General features: G+C 37.0%; 1 protein-coding gene across 1 annotated transcript; it reads left to right on the top strand.

The window, feature by feature from the left end:
* The first annotated feature begins 2,395 nt into the window (after positions 1-2,395).
* LOC140226472 (DNA-binding protein RFX6-like) lies at positions 2,396-21,733 on the top strand. The gene is made up of 18 exons (XM_072306937.1): positions 2,396-2,667; positions 5,970-6,147; positions 7,218-7,341; positions 8,187-8,248; positions 8,709-8,786; positions 9,734-9,761; positions 10,563-10,667; positions 11,188-11,265; positions 11,712-11,825; positions 12,395-12,444; positions 12,937-13,037; positions 14,232-14,290; positions 15,698-15,827; positions 16,982-17,076; positions 17,473-17,596; positions 18,508-18,630; positions 19,960-20,064; positions 20,877-21,733. Exons 2-18 carry the CDS (start codon positions 5,972-5,974, stop codon positions 21,563-21,565), a joined length of 2,241 nt encoding a protein of 746 aa, XP_072163038.1. The 5' UTR covers positions 2,396-2,667; positions 5,970-5,971; the 3' UTR covers positions 21,566-21,733.
* Positions 21,734-21,928: the final 195 nt, after the last annotated feature.

Raw genomic sequence — 21,928 nt, 5'->3', positions numbered from 1 at the left:
ATTCATAATTGCATCTAGGCAACGTCGACAATAATAAATTATGGTCTTCTTTATTCATGGTAGCCGCTTCAGCGTTGCAATTGTTCTACCAGACTTAGGGCCCAGGCCTGTCATTATTATTACCCTAGAGTTGCCAGATACCCAATTATGCACCTTGGTCGAGAGGGACATGGTAGGTAAAAACATCTCGTCCAAGGACGTAAGCACTGGGCGGGATTCGAACCCGGGTGCTCCGAATGGGATTCGGGAGTCTTATCCACTTTGCTGCAGTGCCCCCACAAAAGTCAATGAAGTTGTCATACTTCAAAAAGAGTGCGATAGGAAAGTAATTCACCTCCCTTTCCACGCTCAGTGTACTATGTGTTATTTGATTTTAAGTGTTTTGATCGTGGCTGACAATAAGTCACCGTATTTGTTTAAAATACTATGTAACAGCCTTGTTCTTCCTAGATAAACATGACGATAGCAGAGCAGCATAACGTAGACAGTATGCAGAAAGTTTCAAAGTGAGGGCAGAATAAAGAAAAAAAAATATTCAGAAATGTAACCACGTTATTGCCTGTCTTGAAATCTTGTACCTGTTTTATCACACACACCACGCATGTATCTAAGCAAACCTGCTGTAGTGACTACCTGGTCATTAAGACCACGTGGAAATATATTTTAGCGAGAAAACAAAGAAGAGGAACAAACTGCCTTTATTAAAAACAAGACCAGTGACCCCATTATGGTTACCGCTGAGCAACCTTAAAGGACAAGTTCACCTTCATAAACATAAGGATTGAGAGAATGCAGCAATATTAGTCGAACACATCAGTGAAAGTTTGAGGAAAATTGGACAATCTGTGCAAAAGTTATGAATTTTTAGATTTTTTGTGTTGGAACCGCTGGATGAGGAGACTAAAAAGAAAGGCTCGTGATGTCATATGAGTACAACAGTATAAAGAAAATGTAAAGAAAATTCAACATATTTTCACCTTTTTTTGCATAATAAAAGAACACTTGACTTGCCTCTTTCTAAAGGCAATGGGAATAATACTACCCATAACATATGTCAGTAACGAGTCAAGGGAATGTGTACTTTTTTCAAAAGATGACATTTTGTGAAATTCTCTTTATATTTTCCTTATATAGTTGTACGCATTGTAACATCATACACTGCAGTAGTCTTCTCATACAGCGGTGACTGCACAAAAACTTCAAAAATTCATACCTTTTGAACGGATTGTCCGATTTTCCTCAAACTTTCAATCATGTGTTCTGCTAATATTGCTACATTCTCTCAATCCTTATGTTAATGAAGGTGAACTTGTCCTTTAAAGCGTCCACAATGACTGCTCAGTCCATTAAGGTGATTAGTCAGTGACTTCAATTTTCATTCAAGAAATTAAAAAAATTATAAAAATAAATAAACAATAAAACAGTTGTATTGTAGGGCTACAAACCGATTATTTGGGTCATAAAAAGATTATAAACCCAACATCCGTATTACTGTTTGAAGCCAACAGCTCTTTCAGGCCTCAAATTAGAGTGAGTGACAAACGCCCCCCCCCCCTTATATAATAGTGTTCGTAGTTGTATTCATGTAACTCAGTTAAGTTTTATATTATTAAAGAAAAAAAAAAGACAAAAGACACATTATACTCTGTACATGCGCCCCAAACACACACATACACAATCACACACAGCCAAAAAAAATAATAATAATGATAAGAACTTTCAAAATGTAAGTGAAGTTACAAAGAACATTTGACAAGCATAATCTATAGTTATAATGATGTTGAGAAATGGAGTGTATTTCGAAATCAACATCATCATCGTCATCTCTATCATTATTGCTAATATTGTATATATATATTATTGCTACACTTATAATAGGTGTTACAAAAATATTTCCCACTTTTGACCCATGACAGTTCAAAAGACTAAATTATTATTAGATAACACTGACATTGATTGGGGCAATGCCTTAATAGCGTACAATTTCGTTGGACGTAATTTAAAGAAGAAAACATAAATCAGTTTCATAATAAGATTTATTTTTCAAGAGGAAATCCAGTCCAAATATAGGTTAGTCTGATAGAAAAAAAAGAGAATAAAATCTTACGAGTCCAGTGGTAAAATCAAGAAGTGATTGAACCTGTAGTATCAGAATCTAACAACATACATTTGTGATTCTGCCGTGTGCAGGCTTTCTAAAATTGCCCTCAAGTCATTATTTGAACAGTCTCCCTACAGTGGGCGCTCTTTACCGATGCGGCTCAATACCATGAATACCGTAGATGTGAGCAGCGGCTCTGAGGTCAGGGCGCCGGCGCGTGTCAATATTATGTCACCGCATTATGTTAATCCTTCAAAGGAGACCGCATTTACAATTCTCTCTAATCAACCTGCTAACAAGCAGGTTCACTCTCCCAATATTTAACGCTGAATTTTAATTCAGACCCCCTAACTAGGAGTAGCTTTCTACTGCAGCGGGAAGTCAATTTTGCAAGCTGTGAACAGGTTCTTAGATACCCCATTTTATAGGATTATTGCTCGTGAAAAGGCGGTTGTCGAAACCAACTCACAGAAGTACCAAGAAGACCATACGACTTCGATAGTTTTGATGGCACCTCCAAGACCTGCTCTGATCTGACTTCTGCGTGGTTCTCAGGAAAAAAGAAGGTGAGTGATGTTTCATCTTTACAATCCCCCATGTGGATCAATTGTTACCTTTTACTGCAACACCTCATCTGCTGAGTGTTTGGGCCTAACATGGAAAATTTTAACATTCTTGTATAGTTCTAGATAATATTTTCTTTCATTATACCAGCTGTAGCTAATTTACTCTTGACATTTGATTTTATTACGTAAAGTCAAGTCCATCGTGTTTGATGGAATCTCTTCACGTCAGACTTCTTTATAATATTTGCTCGTGTTAATTCTTAATTTGCATATCTTATACAGTGATCTGTTAAGACGTTCAAGGGTTTGTATCTATCTTATTCTAATTCCGTTGATCAGTGAGCCCCAGAAAATATAGGTCTAGAAACAAAGCGAAATGCTACAATACTTTAGTCTTAGTCTTATTATATTTACTCTGGAATCAGTCATTTTGTCTTGTCTCAATTTTTCTTTGTTGGCCTCTATTGGACTTAGAAGGTTCCCCGTCATTCAGGGTAGTAGTTTAAAGTGTGTTCGCATTGTCTTCAACGCAGGATATCCCGGTCATATAGAACAGCCTGATGTGAAAATAAAACCCAAAATTCTTTTCATAACAGAATACCGGGGTTGCAATGAATATCTGGCCGTTTTATTTTGTTCATCACCTGTTGCTAAATTATATTGTACAAAAAGCGAGTTTCGGAAATTCTCCATTCCACCTTTGCACCCGAGTCCGAACACAAGAATAAACTGCACGGACACAAATACGGCCACCATATCCAAACTAATTTACATCACCTATGTACCTTGGACAGTTTGTGTTTCTCAAAAAATTGAGTAATTGCTGTTTCATTCCTTTGACGATGTTTGATCCCGGCACACAAAAATATGCAAATTATTTGTCACACTGGACTTGCCTAAAAGACCAGTTCACTTATTCAAATTCATGGATATTTCCTACGTTCTGACGCAGCAACGAGCTGCATTTCTATTAACCTGTATGTCGAAAATACCTTTGAATCCATCTGCATACATTAGTTGTTGCTACGTCGTGCAAACCTCCTGCAAGATTGCGGGTTGTCAAAAAGAACCTTTGTCAGGAAGGCATGCATAACATTTGTTTTGACTATAAACCTGTCCGTTCGTTCACTTTAACCGTTGCACAACCGAATGGCCAGCCATTCTTTATCAGCCTTTGTAATAGTCATTACTTTTTGCCGGGTCTAGGGCAATTACCCCCCTGGGCAATTACCCCCTTGTCCTAATCCTAATCCTAATCCTGAAACTAATCCTAACCCTAATCTAAACTCCTAACCCTAATCTTTACTCTAACCTTACCACTAACCAGTATTTAGCCGGGAGTGGGGGGGGGGGGGGGGGGTATAATTGCCCTCTGGGAGTAATTGCCCGGATACGCCTTTTATCATCCCTACATTAAAAGATGAAGGGTACACAACGGTAAGATAAAGTTATGGGAGAATCATGAACGTTGCGCAAATATTCATAATTCAGATACAGCTACATAGGCATCTCTGCTCTGAAGCATGTTCCACGCCCATCCTCAACACACTTGACAAAGATTAGGTAATGGCGTTAGTGGCAAGGTTATGCCCTTGTTAGTCAGAATTTCTGTTACATTCCAGTAGACTGGTTCTGTAATGTGTTGAGATTTTATGCACGCTTTGTTCGCAAGGTTACCCCTAAAGACACAGAGCACACAAAGCACTATGGGAAGGAGCGGGTGAATGGAATACCACGTTACTAGGTTGTAGGAAAAAGAAACACCCATATTATACATTATTGTATTAAGATACAGCCCCCTTTTGTTTTTGCTCTATTTTTCTTGGTTATATTTTGTTTTGTTTTTTAGTTACTAACGCCATTACTGTCTACATAATTCTGCTTTTTTAAAGGTCGCGCGAGTACAAAATATTTTGGTTTCGTTGCCCTTGTTCTGTGATGTACAGTCACTTTCATTGATGACGTCAAACCTCAGATTTTCGCAGAGATTGAGAGAGAGGCGGGGCTAAAGTTCCGAAGAATGAATTAGTCTTGACAAACGAACCGCGGACAATGCAATCCCAAAGGTCAATATTGTCTCTTTCCCCATTACTCCCAAGATTAGGCCTGGTGTTTGCTGAATGGCGCTGTAGAAAGTAGTAAATGGCGCCTCACTAAAATTGACTGCTAGTGAGCAAAGAATGCATTGAGACACACGTCAGAATCACGTGACAGTGAACACCTGTCCGTGAGTGGTCCACCACCTGTAAGATGTGGCGCACACAGTCACCCAGCGTGCCAATTATGATTTCTGATTGCTCCTATTTCTTCAGTTAAACATTTCTGTGCCAATAAGTCAAATATTATGCTCGGCTTTCAAACACATACCTATGGACAGAAAATTGAAGAAAAGCAACTATACACAGTCGTAAAAAATTGTGTCAGATCGCAGAATCCAGGGCGTGGCCTTTAGAAATGTTGTTTTAGCGTCCGCTCAATTTCTGTTTGCATATTTGCTTGTTTTTGTATGGTTTTATCCTATTTCAAGTATTTATTAGAATATGGAGGACGAAACTCTTGCATCCTTGTATTTTTTGAGATACTCCAAATGGCCGCCAAAGTGGCTGCAAAAAAATAACGTCCCATAATTTGAATTTTTTTCCCTGTGAAAGGTGGCAATAGAAGACAATTTGATTTTATTCAAGTCTATGTCTAGAAAACTGAGATGCAGCTCTTACATTCTTGAATGTTATGAGTTATTCAACATAACCGATGAACTGGCCACCAAAATGGCTGTAAAATTCTACAATTCCTTTTAAGACTTTATTTCCTTATAACATGGTGAAAAACTAAGCTCTTAAGAGATTTGAGTTATAATGGTTATGGGAGCAATGATTTGTATTCTATGTGTAAATGAATATAGGATGATATATAAATATATAAATTATATATATATATATATATATATATATATATATATATATATATAATATAGATATGTGTGTGTGTGTGTGTGTGTGTGTGTTATCATTACGACGTGGTACGTACTGAAGTGCATTACATTGCGCTGTTTGTCATTTTATTAAAAAAAAAAGTGGCCTTGGTGCCCTTTTAAAGAATGGTAGTGACCTTCAAAAGTCTTATTTTGAGCTCTGATCTCAGTTTAGGGGATTTATCAAATCTGAATCAGTCATACCTTTATGGTCAGAAGTATCAGATTTTCATCTGTTCTACAGAGGATATTAGAGCAAATTATTTTTCTTTTTCAAAATGCGTGAAAAACATCCCAAAAGATTGATATCCGGGTGTGTTTCTTATCGTAGCGATGTTCAGTGGAATGGATGAAAGCGGGAATCTACAACCAATGGTGGCGCCCAGCGAGACATTCGAGGAAGCGACCGAGTCTGAAAGCCAACCCGACCGGGAGAGTTCCCCGAGAGTTGAGCCCCTCGAGAGCCACGACAGTGCCAAACATCTCCAGCTCGTGGACACGCTGAAATGGTATTCGTCCTCGCACCTCTCCCCGGGTCTTTTCTGTCTTCTCACCTGTCTCATTTTAGCCACTCGCTATTTCCAACAACTTTAGAACTATTCCTCTTCATGAAATAATTCTTCCATTGATATGTTTGCATTGCAACTGTTTGGCAGTTGCCCTATATAGACGTAAATAAGAACTGTATTATAGTGTTACATAATAAAACGTTTTATTATTATCATTATCAAAAGTTGTCAATCAGTTGCAACTTAACAACTCTGTTGTAACAACAAATTCATCAAATTTACAAACTGAAAATTCAATCCAAGACTAGACTATAGGGAAGAGAGACTTAATAGTGAAAGGAAACGGCATCATTGGAATCTTGACTAAACACAGAAAGCAATTTAAGCTTTAAATCAATCAATCTTCTTTGATCCTCACCATCACCATCAACTGTCACCTTATCTTACTATGTAGTAGCGGGTGACCTCCGACAAAGTGATAGAAGAAACAATGATTACATTGTGTGGAATTATGTATAACTTATGATTAGTCAAGGGGAAGGTGCATTCAGATGTGTTACTCATGTTGATTAAGTAATAAAATAAGCAGCTCACTATGTGTCATAGATTCTGAGAAACATTCATGAATTAAAATGCATCAAAGTGTATTGCGTTAAGGTTGCAGTATTCGGTGAAGATAGGTTATGTTAAAATGTGTGAATATTTTCCCTGACGAAAAGGATACTATTTGACAAACCATTTCTTCAGTCTATTTCACGAAAGATATATCTAAGTACAGTGACCAAGGTGGAATGTCAAAAAGTTATTGCTATTTCGGGCAATAGTTTGATAATCACCCTGGTTCGTTGGGAAAACAATATTAATCCTTTGTAAGTCCACACATTTTACTATTATATGTAGATAAGTGGAAGTAATTATGTATTAATTGTGCCATGGGAGATCACTGCTTTTTGGTTTATGGGCTACACTTACGTAGTAAAAGTATAGATAAGTACAGCACCTGTGATAAACATGAATGCATGTTAGTGATGCAGTCCACTGCGTATCATTGTTGCTGTTTTCCCCGCTAGGCTTAGCGAGAACTACGAGAGATCGGCCGGGGTGTGCCTCCCGAGGTGCGTGCTCTACACACACTACCTCGACTTCTGTAAGAAGAACCAGTATTCACCGTCCAGTGCAGCCACCTTTGGAAAGGTATACTTCAGAATTTTTTCTCCCTTCGTTATACTGTTATTCCTATAAGTGTTATATTCTAAAAGAACAGCAGCAGCAGCAGCAGCAACAACAAAAACAACAACAAAACTTATCGCAAATCCGTCATTCACATTTTTGTTTTTGTGTGTGTGTGTCTAGACTGACAATATCCAAGGAATGATTTTCAAAACTGTGTTGCTGAGCAGTATAGAGTACCTCTCACATCTCACATAAATCACAATCAAGCGAAAAGTAACGGAGTTCAACTACAATCTAATGGCTATAAGGGGAAGAAAAATAGTAATGAAGCTCTTTACCAGCCCAGAGATGTCTGTGTACAGTCTGCACCTTCTTCATAAAAGGTCGAGATTTAAAAACGGGTATAGGAAGTACCCGTTTGGAATCCATGTTTGGAATCCATGTTTTCTTGTTTCCACTTAGGATAAAGATATTGTCGTGTTACAGCCAGCCACTAGATACTTCGATCAATAAAACACTGCCTATGTTTATACATCACAGAATGTAATACCTTTATCAGGTCAATTTGTAAATCGAGAGAGTGTATGAATTTAAAATCTAGATTTCTCTCATATACATGGGTTAGAAGACATTTGGTAGGCATGTGTGAATATCGAATGAAGCGTGGATGTTATAATCACCATAACCATGACAATGGAACACAAACATAAGTTATTCATCTGATTTCTCACATTGTTGTATTAAACTAACGTCTACGTTGCGATTCACGTACATATGAGGCTATCAGGTCATCTGCCCAATTAGTATAATCGTCAGAATATTATGTATACGTGTGCTATTAATGCACAATTTGTTTCGTTGAACAGGTCATACGGCAGCAATTTCCGAAGTTAACTACAAGACGTCTGGGCACCAGAGGCCAGTCAAAGTGAGTATATAACATGTTATAATTCAGTTTTTTTTTGTTTGTTTGGTTGGTTGCTTTTGTTATGAAGCATAAAACCGTTGCGAATGACTTTGAACTTGTACAGAGGAAGTCGAGAAAGTGTTGTTTTTTTTTTCTTTGAAGGGGATATAGAGAAAGAAACTGATAGCTGAACAAAACAACAAGTAAAACAAAGATCTGAATTAAAAGAGAGACCTGTTTGAAGAATACCACGTAAATGATCAGAACGCACGAGAGGCGAAAATCTTACCGAGTTGTACTTCCACGAAGGAAGGCACACCTCAGCAACTGCTCCTTTTTCTGTCCCGGCTCAGGAGCACTTCTGAGGGCACGCTGTCGTGAACAAGGACGTGTTTTGGTAGGCATGTAGTCATACTATCAGTTCTTCACTCTGAAGAAATCAAGGTCACTATGTCTCGTCTTCTCATCCCACCTCCACTAGATACCATTACTATGGAATAAGTATCAGGAGAACGTCGATCTACTATCACTCGGTCTACTCGGGACCTGGGCTCACCAGGTAAGTTCCTTCTCTCTACGTCAAAGGACAGGTTCATCTTCAGAAACGTAAGGATTGAAAGAATGCAGCAATATAAGTAGAACACATCAGTGGCAATTTGAGTAAAATCGTACAATCTGTTTAAAAGTTATGCATTTTTTAATTTTCAGTTCCGCGATCGTTGGATGTGAAGACTAATGAAATACAGCTTGTGATGTTATTGTGTACAACGATAATAAAGACAATGCAAAGACAATCATTTAGCATGATATGTTCCACTTTTCTCGCCTAATAAGAGCACATTAGAGCACACTCTATATTAGGAGGCAGGAGAAATATGTATTACCCTTAACATAGATTATGTCATAACAATTTGAGGGAATGTGTTTTTTTATGCAATTTTTTGGAATATCTTTATATTTTTCTTGTGATGTTCTATGCATGTTACGTCAAATAGTCATAACTTTTGATCGAATTGTTTGATTTTCCTCAAACTTTCATTAATGTGTAGATATGCGTTTGTCCTTATATTGCTGCATTGTTTCAATTCGCATGTCTATGAAGGTGATCTTGTTCGTTAATATCGCGGTGTGTGAGTGACTTTATGGGTCTGAAATTTTAGTACGAGATCAGTTTCGACTGTATCAGAAAATGACATCAACTATTATACCCCCATAAGTCTGTAAGTAGTTTATGTTTGAAGAGCTTGCTTCCAAAAAAGCGCTAAATCCATTGAAAATGATGGATTTAGCGCCTTTTGGAAGCAAGCTCTTCAATTGCTTTTGGCTCGATAAGTTATGGATTCGAACGGTTTTGTAATAAAAGCTGTCCGGTGACTGTAAACCGTAACCATCCTTCTATTGCTTTCTCTTGCTCAACGGTCTCTCACCCCCCCCCCTTTCTAATTCACTCCTATTTTCGTCTGATTTTGCGTATTAAAACACGCTTATTATTCCTTCTGTTTACAGGTTTTCAGAAAAGAAACCAGACACTGAGGTAAATACATTCATTTGTATTATAGAACTCTTTCAAACTTATTGAAGATTACAATGCTTCCGACTGCTACGATATTAGTGTTACAGTATGACAATCTTAGTTGTCAAAAGATCGCGAAACACACACACACACACACACACATTTGATTCAGTTGCAGGCTACATTAAGGAGCTTGAAGTCACAATTCAAAATAACAGCATGATGAAATTACCATTCTTCATAAAAGACAAAAAATAACAAAGTGGGTGGGCCTGCGGTCAGTGACTATCATGTTCAGTGCCGTTAAAAAAAAAAAAAAAAAAAAAAAAAAAAAGTTGTGTTGATAGCGCCCTCACCGTTCCATCGTAAGTGATTGGTCATTATGTTTTGTATATTCTATAGTTACGTGCATTATTCCCGATTAACCTTGTTCCTGAGCAATTGCCGTTCGAGCAAATATGCTAATGTATACGCTGATGAACAGCAGCGTAAGACAAAAAACAAAACAAAAACAAAAACCGAAAAACAATATGGTCTGTGTATACACTGCAAACTGCGCGTTCATATTTTGTGCGATTCAGATTTGCCAACGAAAAGCATTTTAATTTTGCCCGTGCGTAGCTCTAGTCGTTACTTTGACTAATTCATAATAGTTATTTATTTTGTGGAAGATAGCATTCTTAACCGTTTTTTTTTTGTGACAGTGATTTTAGAAAGTGGGTATAACGCTATGGGTTTTTCATCGCTAATTTGCGCTAAAAACATATAACATCTACATTATTTATATCTGCGTTTCTTCTTTTTTGTCTGCTCACTCGTCAGAATTCGAACAAGAAGTTTTCGCTAAGCTCCAAAGCGGGCACACTCCTTCCCGAGTACCCGGATGCAGCGAATCTCGTACTGCCTGCAGACGTGCCCCAAGAAAAAGTGAGTGCACAAAGAAAGTTTGGTAAAAAGAAACGACTAGCTTGAAGGCTAATCTGTGGTGATTTACAGCTTCTCCTACATACCATAATAAAATGTTCGTTTTCATCCATTGAGTGTACGTCCATAACGTCATGTATTGTTTTTCATTTTTTTTGTTTTTTGTTTCTCTAGATTATTACTTCCCCCTAAAAACATCAACTTCAAAAAACCAACAAAGTGAACATCAACAAATTTCAATCAACTATCCATTAAATGTTCATGGTCTATTGGTGCAAGTTTTCACAATATTATATTATTTGGAATTGTAGTGTTTTAATACTGAAGTTCTCGGCGAAAAGAAAAATCACTCAAAATGTTTAAGAGCCAGCTTTATCTGGGATATAAAAGAAAAAACTTCGACAAATGTGCTGAGGGGAAAACAAAAATACCCTTACTTCTCTCTTTATGCGATGTAAATCCTAAAACAGTAACAGGCGCAATGTTTGTTAGATAAAGATGATATCAATTTTTATCCCACAAGGTGGAAACGTTCATATTGATGTACCGGACTCACTCTCAGAGACTACTCGATGTCATCGTCTCCAACAACTTTGATGAGGTAACCATAGCAACCATGATAAAGATACATTACAGGATTACCAAAGCGATTACTGCGATCAAAAAAACAAAGCAAAACAAAACAAAACAATAAAACAACCCCCAAAACAATAATTGTTACCGAATACTTTGAATAAGGCAAGAGTCTAAGAGAAACGGAGGGAGTGTTAAAAAGAAATAAACGTAATAATGATTATCGTAGTCTTAATGATAATATAGTCACAGTATCAAACTGCAGATTGATAAAGCATAATTAAACTATCGAATGAGAAAAGTGCTAATAACAGAAAAAAGTGGAAGTTCTTAATGATTTATGACATCAGGGAAACCTAGGTAAGGAGAACTTAGAGATATGATAATTGTGTGCGTATAAAGTTCAGAAACATGTGTTTTCTGTCGTAGAGTTTTTGTAACTCTTAGTCTCATAACCTTCATTGTAAACTCCAGGTTCAGAATTTTCTTCTTCATTTCTGGCAAGGACTTCCGTCTCATCTCTCTTCGCTACTGACATGTGACGTCATCAATGACGTCATTATTCTTTGCGATTCAATCCTGTACAAGGTATGTCATTATATTTCTATGGATCTTATAATCGTTTGCAAGCTACCAATACAAAATCCAGATCCGGCACGCATATCCTTATTGTTTTAAGGCAAGGAATTTTGGAGAGATTGAACCCCGGGAGTAAAATACGTTGAAAAGAAGCAGCGCTTGCCTAAGAGAGAAATATAATTTTGAATTTTGCTTAAAAAATGCGTTGTTCGAGTAATTTTTCCAAATCATTCATGAAGGTTAGTTAAGGTTAATTGCAATTGACTTCAATTTGTCTTACACGAAACATTGTAAAAAAAAAAAAAAGCAATTATTTTCACATCACAGTTGAGCAACTAATCACACCATGATGATAGAGAAAGATATGAATGCTGAATAATTTGCAACGTTATGTTCGTTGCTTTAATATTACGATAGATGTAGCCTTTGCTGTCACACCTAAACTATTAGTCATCTCCAAGTAGCTGTATTCCAGACCAATCAAATAAATCGTAAACCCTGCAGGCCTTTCTGCTTTGCGTGATTGCTTGTAAACCCATCTTCTCAATTTGATTTGTCTTTCTGCGTCCGTCTTTCAGGTCCTCAATGAGATTCTTATCCCTGGAGTCATTCAGGAAATCCCAGAAGGGTAAGGTATCAACTAGTATTGGAAACTGACAAATTATTGCGTAATGTCTGCTACTATGAAAATATAGAAAGGTTAACAATTTTCTGAGAAACGAGACAAAATTTTATTTTGTGGAACACTACTGTGCACGAACGCCATTTCAAAAACTTCTTTCAATTTTTTTTTCATAAAAAGATTTTTAAAGAAAATGAGACCTAAACAGTTGAGTCTCTGAGAAAGAGTCAAATCATGACCGATTATTTTGTTATCAGAAGTCCCGCCTTGGTCCACTTCTCCTTCAGTGTCTCCTTATGGCCACGTAAAACAAACTGGTTAAGTATTTGCTGGAATATACATGTATTTGTGTAGAACGAATTGTACGGTTGAAAGCAGCAGAAGCAATGACAATAGCCTTAATACGCAGCAAAAAAAATAAAATAAAATAAAATATATATACCTTGTTTGTGGTAATTGGACGATGTAAGTCTTCATAGTATCGATATTTCATTTCAGACTCTCGAGTGAAATTCGACAATTCTCCAGGAAGCTACCAATGTGGCTTGAGATGTCACTAGATCAGATCCCGGAGGGACTGAAGCAACGCAAGCTGACGGGTTAGTATCATAACAAGGAGAAAATCGTCCTTTCAAGGGATGGTATAAAGGACTAATTGGGGTGATGAGAATTGGGTTATCAACATTTTGCGACATATCAAGAAACCACTTATGAACTAATACAAAGAATACAATCTTTAGAGGAATTAAAACTTTATTAGATGAAAAGCGTTTTATAAATGCCTGAGACATCCAAAAACAAAGTGAAATAAAGCGATCCTGATAGATGTGGCTCCCTGCTTTAATTTCGGATTGCTCTGTTTTTTTTGATAGCTCAGCCATTTTGAAACCAATAAACAAAATGTTGAATCCCTCTTGGAATAACATGTTCTTTAATGTTTTATAACATGTTTCTCACCATCTCACCAAGAAACACACACGCACACACACACACACACACAAATGTCAGAAACCTGAAGTTGGGTCTCAAACAAAACAATACGATCCTTTGAAACCCCGGCTCACACTGTGAGCCGGGGTTTCAAAGGGAAAAGTGCGCGACATCACAGCAGCAGACGATTCTTTGAGTATCCTTCACGGGGATCACCGGCGCGATATCGCTCGACGTTGCGTTGAGACGCATCGCGAGTAACGGCGAGACAATATCGCATTGTGTAATACTGCATCATAGGGTTCAACTAATTACTTAGTAAGATTCAACAAGTTTAAAATGATTATTGAATTTTTTGAGGAAGATCAGACAAGTGGTTAAGATGTAAAAATCGTTAAAAATTTCGGTTAGCTTCTGTTAACCTTCAAAATCACTATAGCGAAATGATATAAAGAAAAAGAAAATAAATTATTGAAGAAAAAAGATTCAGTTTTCTAAGGCATCCAAAAGCAACGTTTTGCGCAACTTCCTAAAATAATGGAGAAAAATGTGTCTCTGTTTATTTCTGAAACATGTAAAGAAAATGAATAATTCTGTTAAAAGGCAAGACATAGAATATTTTCCCGGTAGCCTTTGGGGAAAGATGTTTACGACTTGATTCAAGTCTAATTTTAATGCCCTCTCTCATGAACCTGAAAACGTCCCTTTCAGTAAATCCTATATCTAGTCTTTTCACAACTTCACAAAAATGGTCCTATTTGTGTGATTGTTCAGTGTATTGACATCAGTTCTTTAAACTGTCACTTCGAGACTTTTCATATCTATGTCTTCCTTTTCTTTTTCTTTTCTCTTTATGTTTTTAGTCGTGCGTGCATTTGTCCAAAGCATTCGCCGACAGATGGCTTTCATACACTTGGCACAGGTTTGTAGTTTTGTTTGAAACCACCAAACGTTTTCTTTTACAGCTTACTTAAGATCAATTAATAGTAAAAAAAAAAATAAAAAAATAAATAAATAAGCCAACTCTTTTTGCTGAGTTGACGGGAAAAGATTTCCTTGCAAGTCCGGGATCTGTCATGGAAAAGATAAAACAAGACATTATTCTTTATCACCTGGGGTAATGTCAAACTTATCTTTAGTTTACAAACGCAACTGAAGAAGGAGTTCCAGCAGCTGTGTTATACTCAAATTTATTTAGGTCACCGAGGACTTGTTCACTTTACAGAACGAACAAGTAATACTATTTCTGTCCTCATTATTGAAACACACATTAATTTAGTTGATAAATGTTATTATTGTATGCATTGACAATGATAGTTATTGCTTCTATTATCTCTATTGTTGCTGTGATTCTTAACGTCATTATTGCTATCATTGCTAAAATGATATTCATCAGTGCTTGCAGCATTAGTTGACATTAGATTTTACATGTCACAGTTATTATCAGCAATGCCATTGCCTACTGGAAAGAACACATTGTCATAGAGTGTTTTCACAGTGTGATCACATAGCCGACGATATGAAAATGCTCGAGTTTAACAGTGTGAAGATTATTTCACATTGTGATGTTGTTCTCACAGAGTGGTCACATAGTAATGCTTTGTTTTACACTGTGAATTGACGGCTCACACTGTTCATACTGTTATATCGCTCGAATTTAACAGTGTAAAGAGATTTCACACTGTGTTCACATTGTGTTCTTTCCAGCAGGTTATTATCATTTGTATTATTATTATTATTATTATTATTATTATTATTATTACTATTATCATTATTGCTGTTGTTGTTGTTGTTATAATTTTATAATCATTATCATTATCATTATTAGGCTACATTCTCATCATTAAACGAGACCTCCGGATGATTTTCAGATTTTTATATTTGATTAACTATAAATTAGTTATGCAGAGGACAGACTTTCAGAATTTATAATTTTTGGGATGAAGAATAAGAATATTTTCAAAATTTAGAACAAATTGCAATGAACAAGGATGATGACATAGCAGAGTCACCATAAGAATGCATGAGCTGGGCTCAAGGAAGCAGAACAAAAAAAAAAAGAAGGCATGCAAAGATTATATACAGGTGAACTCGCAAGCAAGCGGTATTGTAATGGAATTACACAGCTACATTTCTGAAATATGTGAGCCTCCTATTTCATCATCCTTGTTCAGAGTAATTTGTTGAAGGTTATTCAAAGTATTGTTTCTCTGCTCAAGAACCACAATAAATTCCACAAATCTATACATTGAGTTGTCGATTTATATACTACATGATGTGAAATTATGAAAATCGTCTGGTAATTTCCCTTTAATTTGGTGTAACGAAGAGCGCCCGCTCCGTTCTGATGAGTCATGAATTGATTCGGGAAATGATGGGAGACCTCAAGGAGTTGACTTCTACAGAGTTCATCCTGCAGCCCGCCCTCTCAAGTGATATGAGGACACACACAGTAGAATGTGAGTAGCTAAACTCACTCCGCATACACTTTCATTCGTGTGTGTGTGATCGTGGTGGTGGGGGGGGGGGGGGGGCTGAGTGGGTGTATATATGTGTGTTTTTACGTGTGTTTCTATGCAAATGCGGGAACTCGCCCTTTTTGTAATCTTGTGTATCTAACCAGTTACAATGGAGACCCTTTTACTTTAACACAGAAACGATTACTATACAGCGCACTACCGTTATAATGAACACGATTATAACGAAATTGTGGTTACAACGAAGTGAACATTCAGGCTGCATCATTATCCGCTCGATGATTTTTGTTGCTAAATTGTTGGGTTATAAAAAAAAAAAAAAAAAAAAACAACACGATAAAACGAAGGAAAGCTTCTGGTGACGAGAACTTCGTTATAACGAGAGTCCACTGTAATACCGTCAAGGCGAGTCATTAGAATGTTTTGAAAGATGGAGTTAAAAAGATCGAGATTATCATATCAGCACAAACGTTTCCAATGAACATCGATGAAATAGAGCGATGCTGCTTTATCTTTATGTTTTGTCTGCATCGTACATAGAAACAAATGTGTTTTTGTATTAACAGAAAAAGAAAATGTATTAACGAGAAGAAAAACAAATCCCATCAGCTCCATGTAATGACAAAAAGTTGAAGCAGAAGTCATTACACTGCGTCTGCTTAGGCGTATTGAACAATAATATCATAGTCGCAATTTGCGTTAAGTGCCTTTTTTTAAAATCATTTTGAACTTAGCTCATCATCAGATAGAACATAATAAATAATTCACCAGTTATATCTCACTTGTCTAGTAACAATGAACATGCTAGAAGATTTTTTTTTTGTTGTTGAGAATTGTCTGTATGTACTTCTTTTTTTAAGACATTCAATTGGTAATATCTAAAACTAACAAGAATGAAGTTAGATCATTTGCGATCAAACTCTTCATACACGTAGAAAGATTGTTGGCTATTAATCACCTAAACCAACAGTATTGTTATTGTAAAATGCATGATTTTGACATTTATAACAATTATAATCGCTTAGATCACCAGATGTGATGATAGTAACATTATGTGACAATCATTATCACTGCTACTTTATATCAAAATGCATCATTTTCGTCGTCTTTTCTATGTGTACATTATTATCTTTCAGTATTAGGAGAATTCGAAGACTTGATGAGCAAACAAGCTCCTTTGGAATCTTTCGTGCAATGGATCGACTTCGTCATCAATAAGTTCATTCTAAAGGTAAATTATTTTCTCTCAATTTTCTGTCTCTAATCGTGTTTTGTTTTGTCAAATCACAGACATGCTTGAAGGAAATCGAAATTGTTTCAATGAAAATTCGGAATCATATTCTTATCATCTCCGTTAAAGATTGGCAGAATATTTACATTATCTCATTTATTTTTAGCCGAGTGTTTTCAAGAAAAGTAAAACACAACCTAAGACAGTCAACGTTGTATTTATCTGAAAATAAATGTAATTACGATTATGTTAGTGTATCTGGAAGATGCTAACGCCAATGTTCGTAACTCAAGTAGAAAACAAACATGGCAAATTGATGTGCACATTTTCATAGGGATGTTACTTGCAGGTTACTTCTTGTCATGACTAAAGCAGTAATGTTTGGGTCGTTTGCAGGAACTCGCATCGGAACCTGACTCAGGCCACTTTACAAACATGTCTTCATCATTTCTGATGAGCTGGTCGTTCGTGACTGGTCGCCTCATGGCAGAACTCACTCTCAGATCTGTCAAGAGTTTCGGTGAGTAAGAAACCCGTGCTTCAGTGGCGTATCTAGGGAAAACGGCGCCCGGGGCAAGCGCAAAAATTGTTCCCCTTATTTCTGAAAAAGTGTTCAACCCCAACCCCATCCCGGTAGGGAATTTTTAAAAAGTCCACATGATATGCTTTTTCAAGCACTTAAAAATGGTCTTTTGAGGGTGATTTAAATGTAATAAATTTAGATGAATTTTGGCGAGCGAGCGCAGCAAGCGAGCCGAAAATTTTTGTATATTTCCGCGTAATCATCACGTTCTTTTCTTATCTCTTTTTTTTTTTTGGATAAATTTTGGTGAGCGAGCGCAGTGAGCGAGCCGAAAATTTTTGTATTTCACCCTACAAAACATGGAATTCTTGTCATTTTTTGCTTATTAAATCTTACAATTCTAATCAAGATATAGTGACGGCCTTATATAGATAACGATTTATACCAACAAACTGAGGACTTGAAAAAATACTCCAAATTAGTATGTACGAGTGAGCCGAAATTTGTATATTTCCGCGCCATCATCACGTTTTGTTCTTGTCTTTTTTTGGGGGGATGAATTTTGGCGAGCGAGCGCAGAGAGCGAGCCGAAAATTTCTGTGTTTCAGCCTACAAAACATGGAATTCTTGTCATTTTTTGCTTATCAAATCTTACAATTCTAATCAAGATATAGTATTTGTATATTTCCCCGTCATCATTGAGTTTTGTTCTTATCTTGTTTGATTTGGTTTTTTTGCGATTAGTATTATTAGCATCGTTGATCGAAAGCTATCGTGGATGAATAAAGGAATTCATGAATGAATATTGACTTGCGTCTGCCGAAAAAATCGCAATCTTTTGCGGATTCTAGTTTTCAAAAACTGGTCGGAATAAAAGTATTGTTTTTGTTTTTGCCTCCGACCCACAGGTCACTTTCATCTCATTCATTTGATGCTCCAGGAGTATGCCTTACTCGCCATAGAGACACAACACGATAAGATTATCCATGCAGGGTATCAGCGAAATGTGCAACGACACATGAAAGAAACTGGTAAGTGTCATGAACCTATACTGAGGCTACACTTTATTTGAATCACAGTGAAATAAGTGTATAACTGAAATTGCACCTTTCCCATAATCGAGACACAGTGGACAATTCCAGCACATTAATTTCCATATTTCATTTCACATTCAGGTAATATCATTTTAGTATAATCATTAATTTTGATATAAGGTGTGGTATTTTCAAGGTAAAAGGGCCAATATCAGGGATGTCCCGTTATTTTCTGTATTACATCTAATGCAACAGATCTTTGAGAACACTATAATAAGAGGTAATTGGTCCCCAAAGTGCTTCAAGCAAGAAATATAGGTGTACATTAGAATGTATGCCTAAATGAAAAATTTCGGGCGAACTTACTTCGAGTGTATTGACAAATCTGTCACATTTTTGTCAGTTCACAAACAACGTCACCCCTATGAAATCTAGAAATGGTATTAAAACAGTGTTTCAAAGAATTTAAGGGCTGCTATAATAACGCATCTTTTTTAATCAATATGAGGCCTTACAGTTGAAAAGATGAAAAATTTTCAAAAATATATATTACTTGACCATAAATTATTGGTACAAAGATGACAGTACAACGTTACATACGTTCTCCCGAAAATTTTCATTTCGGAACAGATTTTAATAGATTGATCGTTTGAAGTAATTTTGGAGGCAAGTTATCTCTCAATATGGTGTTCAAAGATCACATTGTATTGGAGTAATGCACGATGGAAAGAAAAATTATGCGACGTCCCTGAAAATAACCCTTAAGGCACTTGTCATATCCAAACAGAAAAACAAACAAAACTAACATACTATAGAAAATGTGTTCGCATATAAGACCTGAACAAAAGACTGTAGTGCCAACAAAATGTGAAACATGGAGGAACCATAAAAACAGAGCAGTCGATATTATTTCTGACGGTAAGAATGTAACTTTCTATATTTTTAATAATCATGAATGACTACATCCTCAGGCAAACGGATTCTTAAAGTTTACTCTGGAAGAAAATAAAGGGACATTAGATGCAATAATCATCCAAATCAATTAATGTAATAAAGACGAACATGACGAATGATTCTTGATTTACTATGAATGTAATGCTTAGCAGAGCACAAAGAGTTTCAAAATTAATGTCTATCCTTGGTTATGATATACCACCTATTTGGAAGTAGCTGTGTCTATTATTTCAGAACATTAGGTATGTGGTTACCATAACAACAAGATTGATACTGGTCAGCTGAATTTACACCAATAAACGAGGGACTTTGTTGTTGTTGTTGTCCAAATTTTCATTTTGTTTGCTGTCGCTCTCGGTTATATTCGTCCAGCTGAAATTAGTACCAAAGCAAAGGTGAGATCGTCGAGCCGGAAGATGTCATCAAGCCACGCCCACAAGGCTAAAAAGAGGAGAGCCAGCGAGGTGGAAGCGGAAGGTAAGATTTTCTCTCTTTCGTCATTTTCTTCTTTCTTTCCATTTCTCTTCTTCCTTTCCTTGCTTCTTACTTTTTTCCCTTCAGCTTCTCGTTACGCTTTACGTGTCTTCTTTTCAATTTTCTTATAATCTTCTCTCTGTCTTTCCGCCGTCTGTCTGGTCTCTGTCTGTATTTCAGCTAGTCAGTTTCTTTCCTTCTGCCACGGCATCATAATCTTCCAGTCTGTGCTCATATGATGAAGAGACACATGTGCCAGTTTAGATTGTCTATGAAACAGACCTACAATTGTACGCACACATTCCAAACCCCGCTCCGACAGAAAGGACGGGTAGACTCTTCCGAGCCAAGATATATACTGCTAGTAACATCATCTGTCAGGCATTGTGTTGGAAGTGTTTATTTGATTAATGAAAGACATTAGAACACAACTTTATATAGAGTATCATATTATATAGAGTATCATAACTACAATTTTGGTAGTCAGACAATTTTGTTTTAAATGGCAGACAGATAACGTCACTGAAAGATCAATTGTTTTATTTGAGTGCGTGTGTGTGTGTGTGGGGGGGGGGGGGGTATATCCAAGAAATCTGAATGAAATAAATAGTAAAAAATAAATTATTTTTCACAAAGAACATTGGACATATATTTTGACATTAATTTCATTCGGTCGCATTACTGATATTAAGGGTATTCTGAGTCAACACAATTCAGCATGCATATATGTATATAAATAGGTGCATTACATAGTTTCTATTTCACTCAGTAATTCATTTGATGTAATCTTTCCTCATTATTTTTGGGCCATTTAGCACCGGAGGCGTGTCTACAGACCATGGTATACACCTCTCCTAGCAACCAACAACCAATCGGACAAAACCCAACACGGGGCCAAGACATGGACTCGATTGTAGACTCCGCCCCTCAGAATTACCTCCCCCTTGACTCGGCGAGATGTGACACCGAAAGGAACCGATTTTCCTCGTACAAGGGTTCGGTTCCTCACACGTACCCTACAGAGCACGCTGGGGCGCCCCCTCCACAGCAGTCGTACAACAACACATACCCATATTACTCGTCTGTTCAAAACGAAAACACTTTTTACGGTGCATCCTTACACGTACCTTACGTTAATTCGTATCCAAGCAACGTGCCTCCATACCAACCAATGTGGGATGCAGCTCCAAGCGGGAGTGGATATGGAGTTTATGCAGAGCTATCGAGTAGCTACTCGCCGTCTGCGACTAGCAACAGCTCACAAGTTGACACAAGAGCCCAGGGATTCAGAAGTTTCTCCAATGATTTTCCAAGGGTCACCAATGAGGGCGCTATGAGAATTAGTAGTCCACTGCTTCCACATCGATTGGGACGTGGGTTAGAAAGGTCGGATGGTTATGTGAGGGGTGTGGCTCTGGCCAGGGATAGTATGCCTGTTTTCCAGGGCTTAGATCTACATGGCTTGAATGACAGAAACTCTGTCCCATATTATGATAATAGTTAAGGCATAACCTCGATGATATTTGGCAAGTATTCGAGAAGACGGTTTAACTCTAATCTGTGGTTTATTGCCCGGATACGATGCAGATTTCTTCTGCGTAAATGCGTTAGACAGTTGCCGCAGACATCCAAGGATACCGTCAAAGGTACGGACGGTTATTCCACACCTGTGGACTAAAATCTAAATCATGGTTTTGTTTCAAAACATCCCGTGAATATCAGAATACAGGCCAATGTTTAGCTACTGTCATGAAACGTAAGCAAACCTAACGCATTTTTTGATTACACATGCCGCAAAAAAATTGTAATTAAGAAATTAATGGTAACTTCATCTATCCATCTATTTTTCTTTTAAAGGGACTGAACA

Source organism: Diadema setosum, chromosome 3 (assembly GCF_964275005.1).
Source record: "Diadema setosum chromosome 3, eeDiaSeto1, whole genome shotgun sequence".
In the NCBI taxonomy this organism is placed as follows: domain Eukaryota; kingdom Metazoa; phylum Echinodermata; class Echinoidea; order Diadematoida; family Diadematidae; genus Diadema; species Diadema setosum.
Note: the sequence above shows the minus strand (reverse complement) of the source record. Positions and strands in the feature narration are given on the sequence as shown.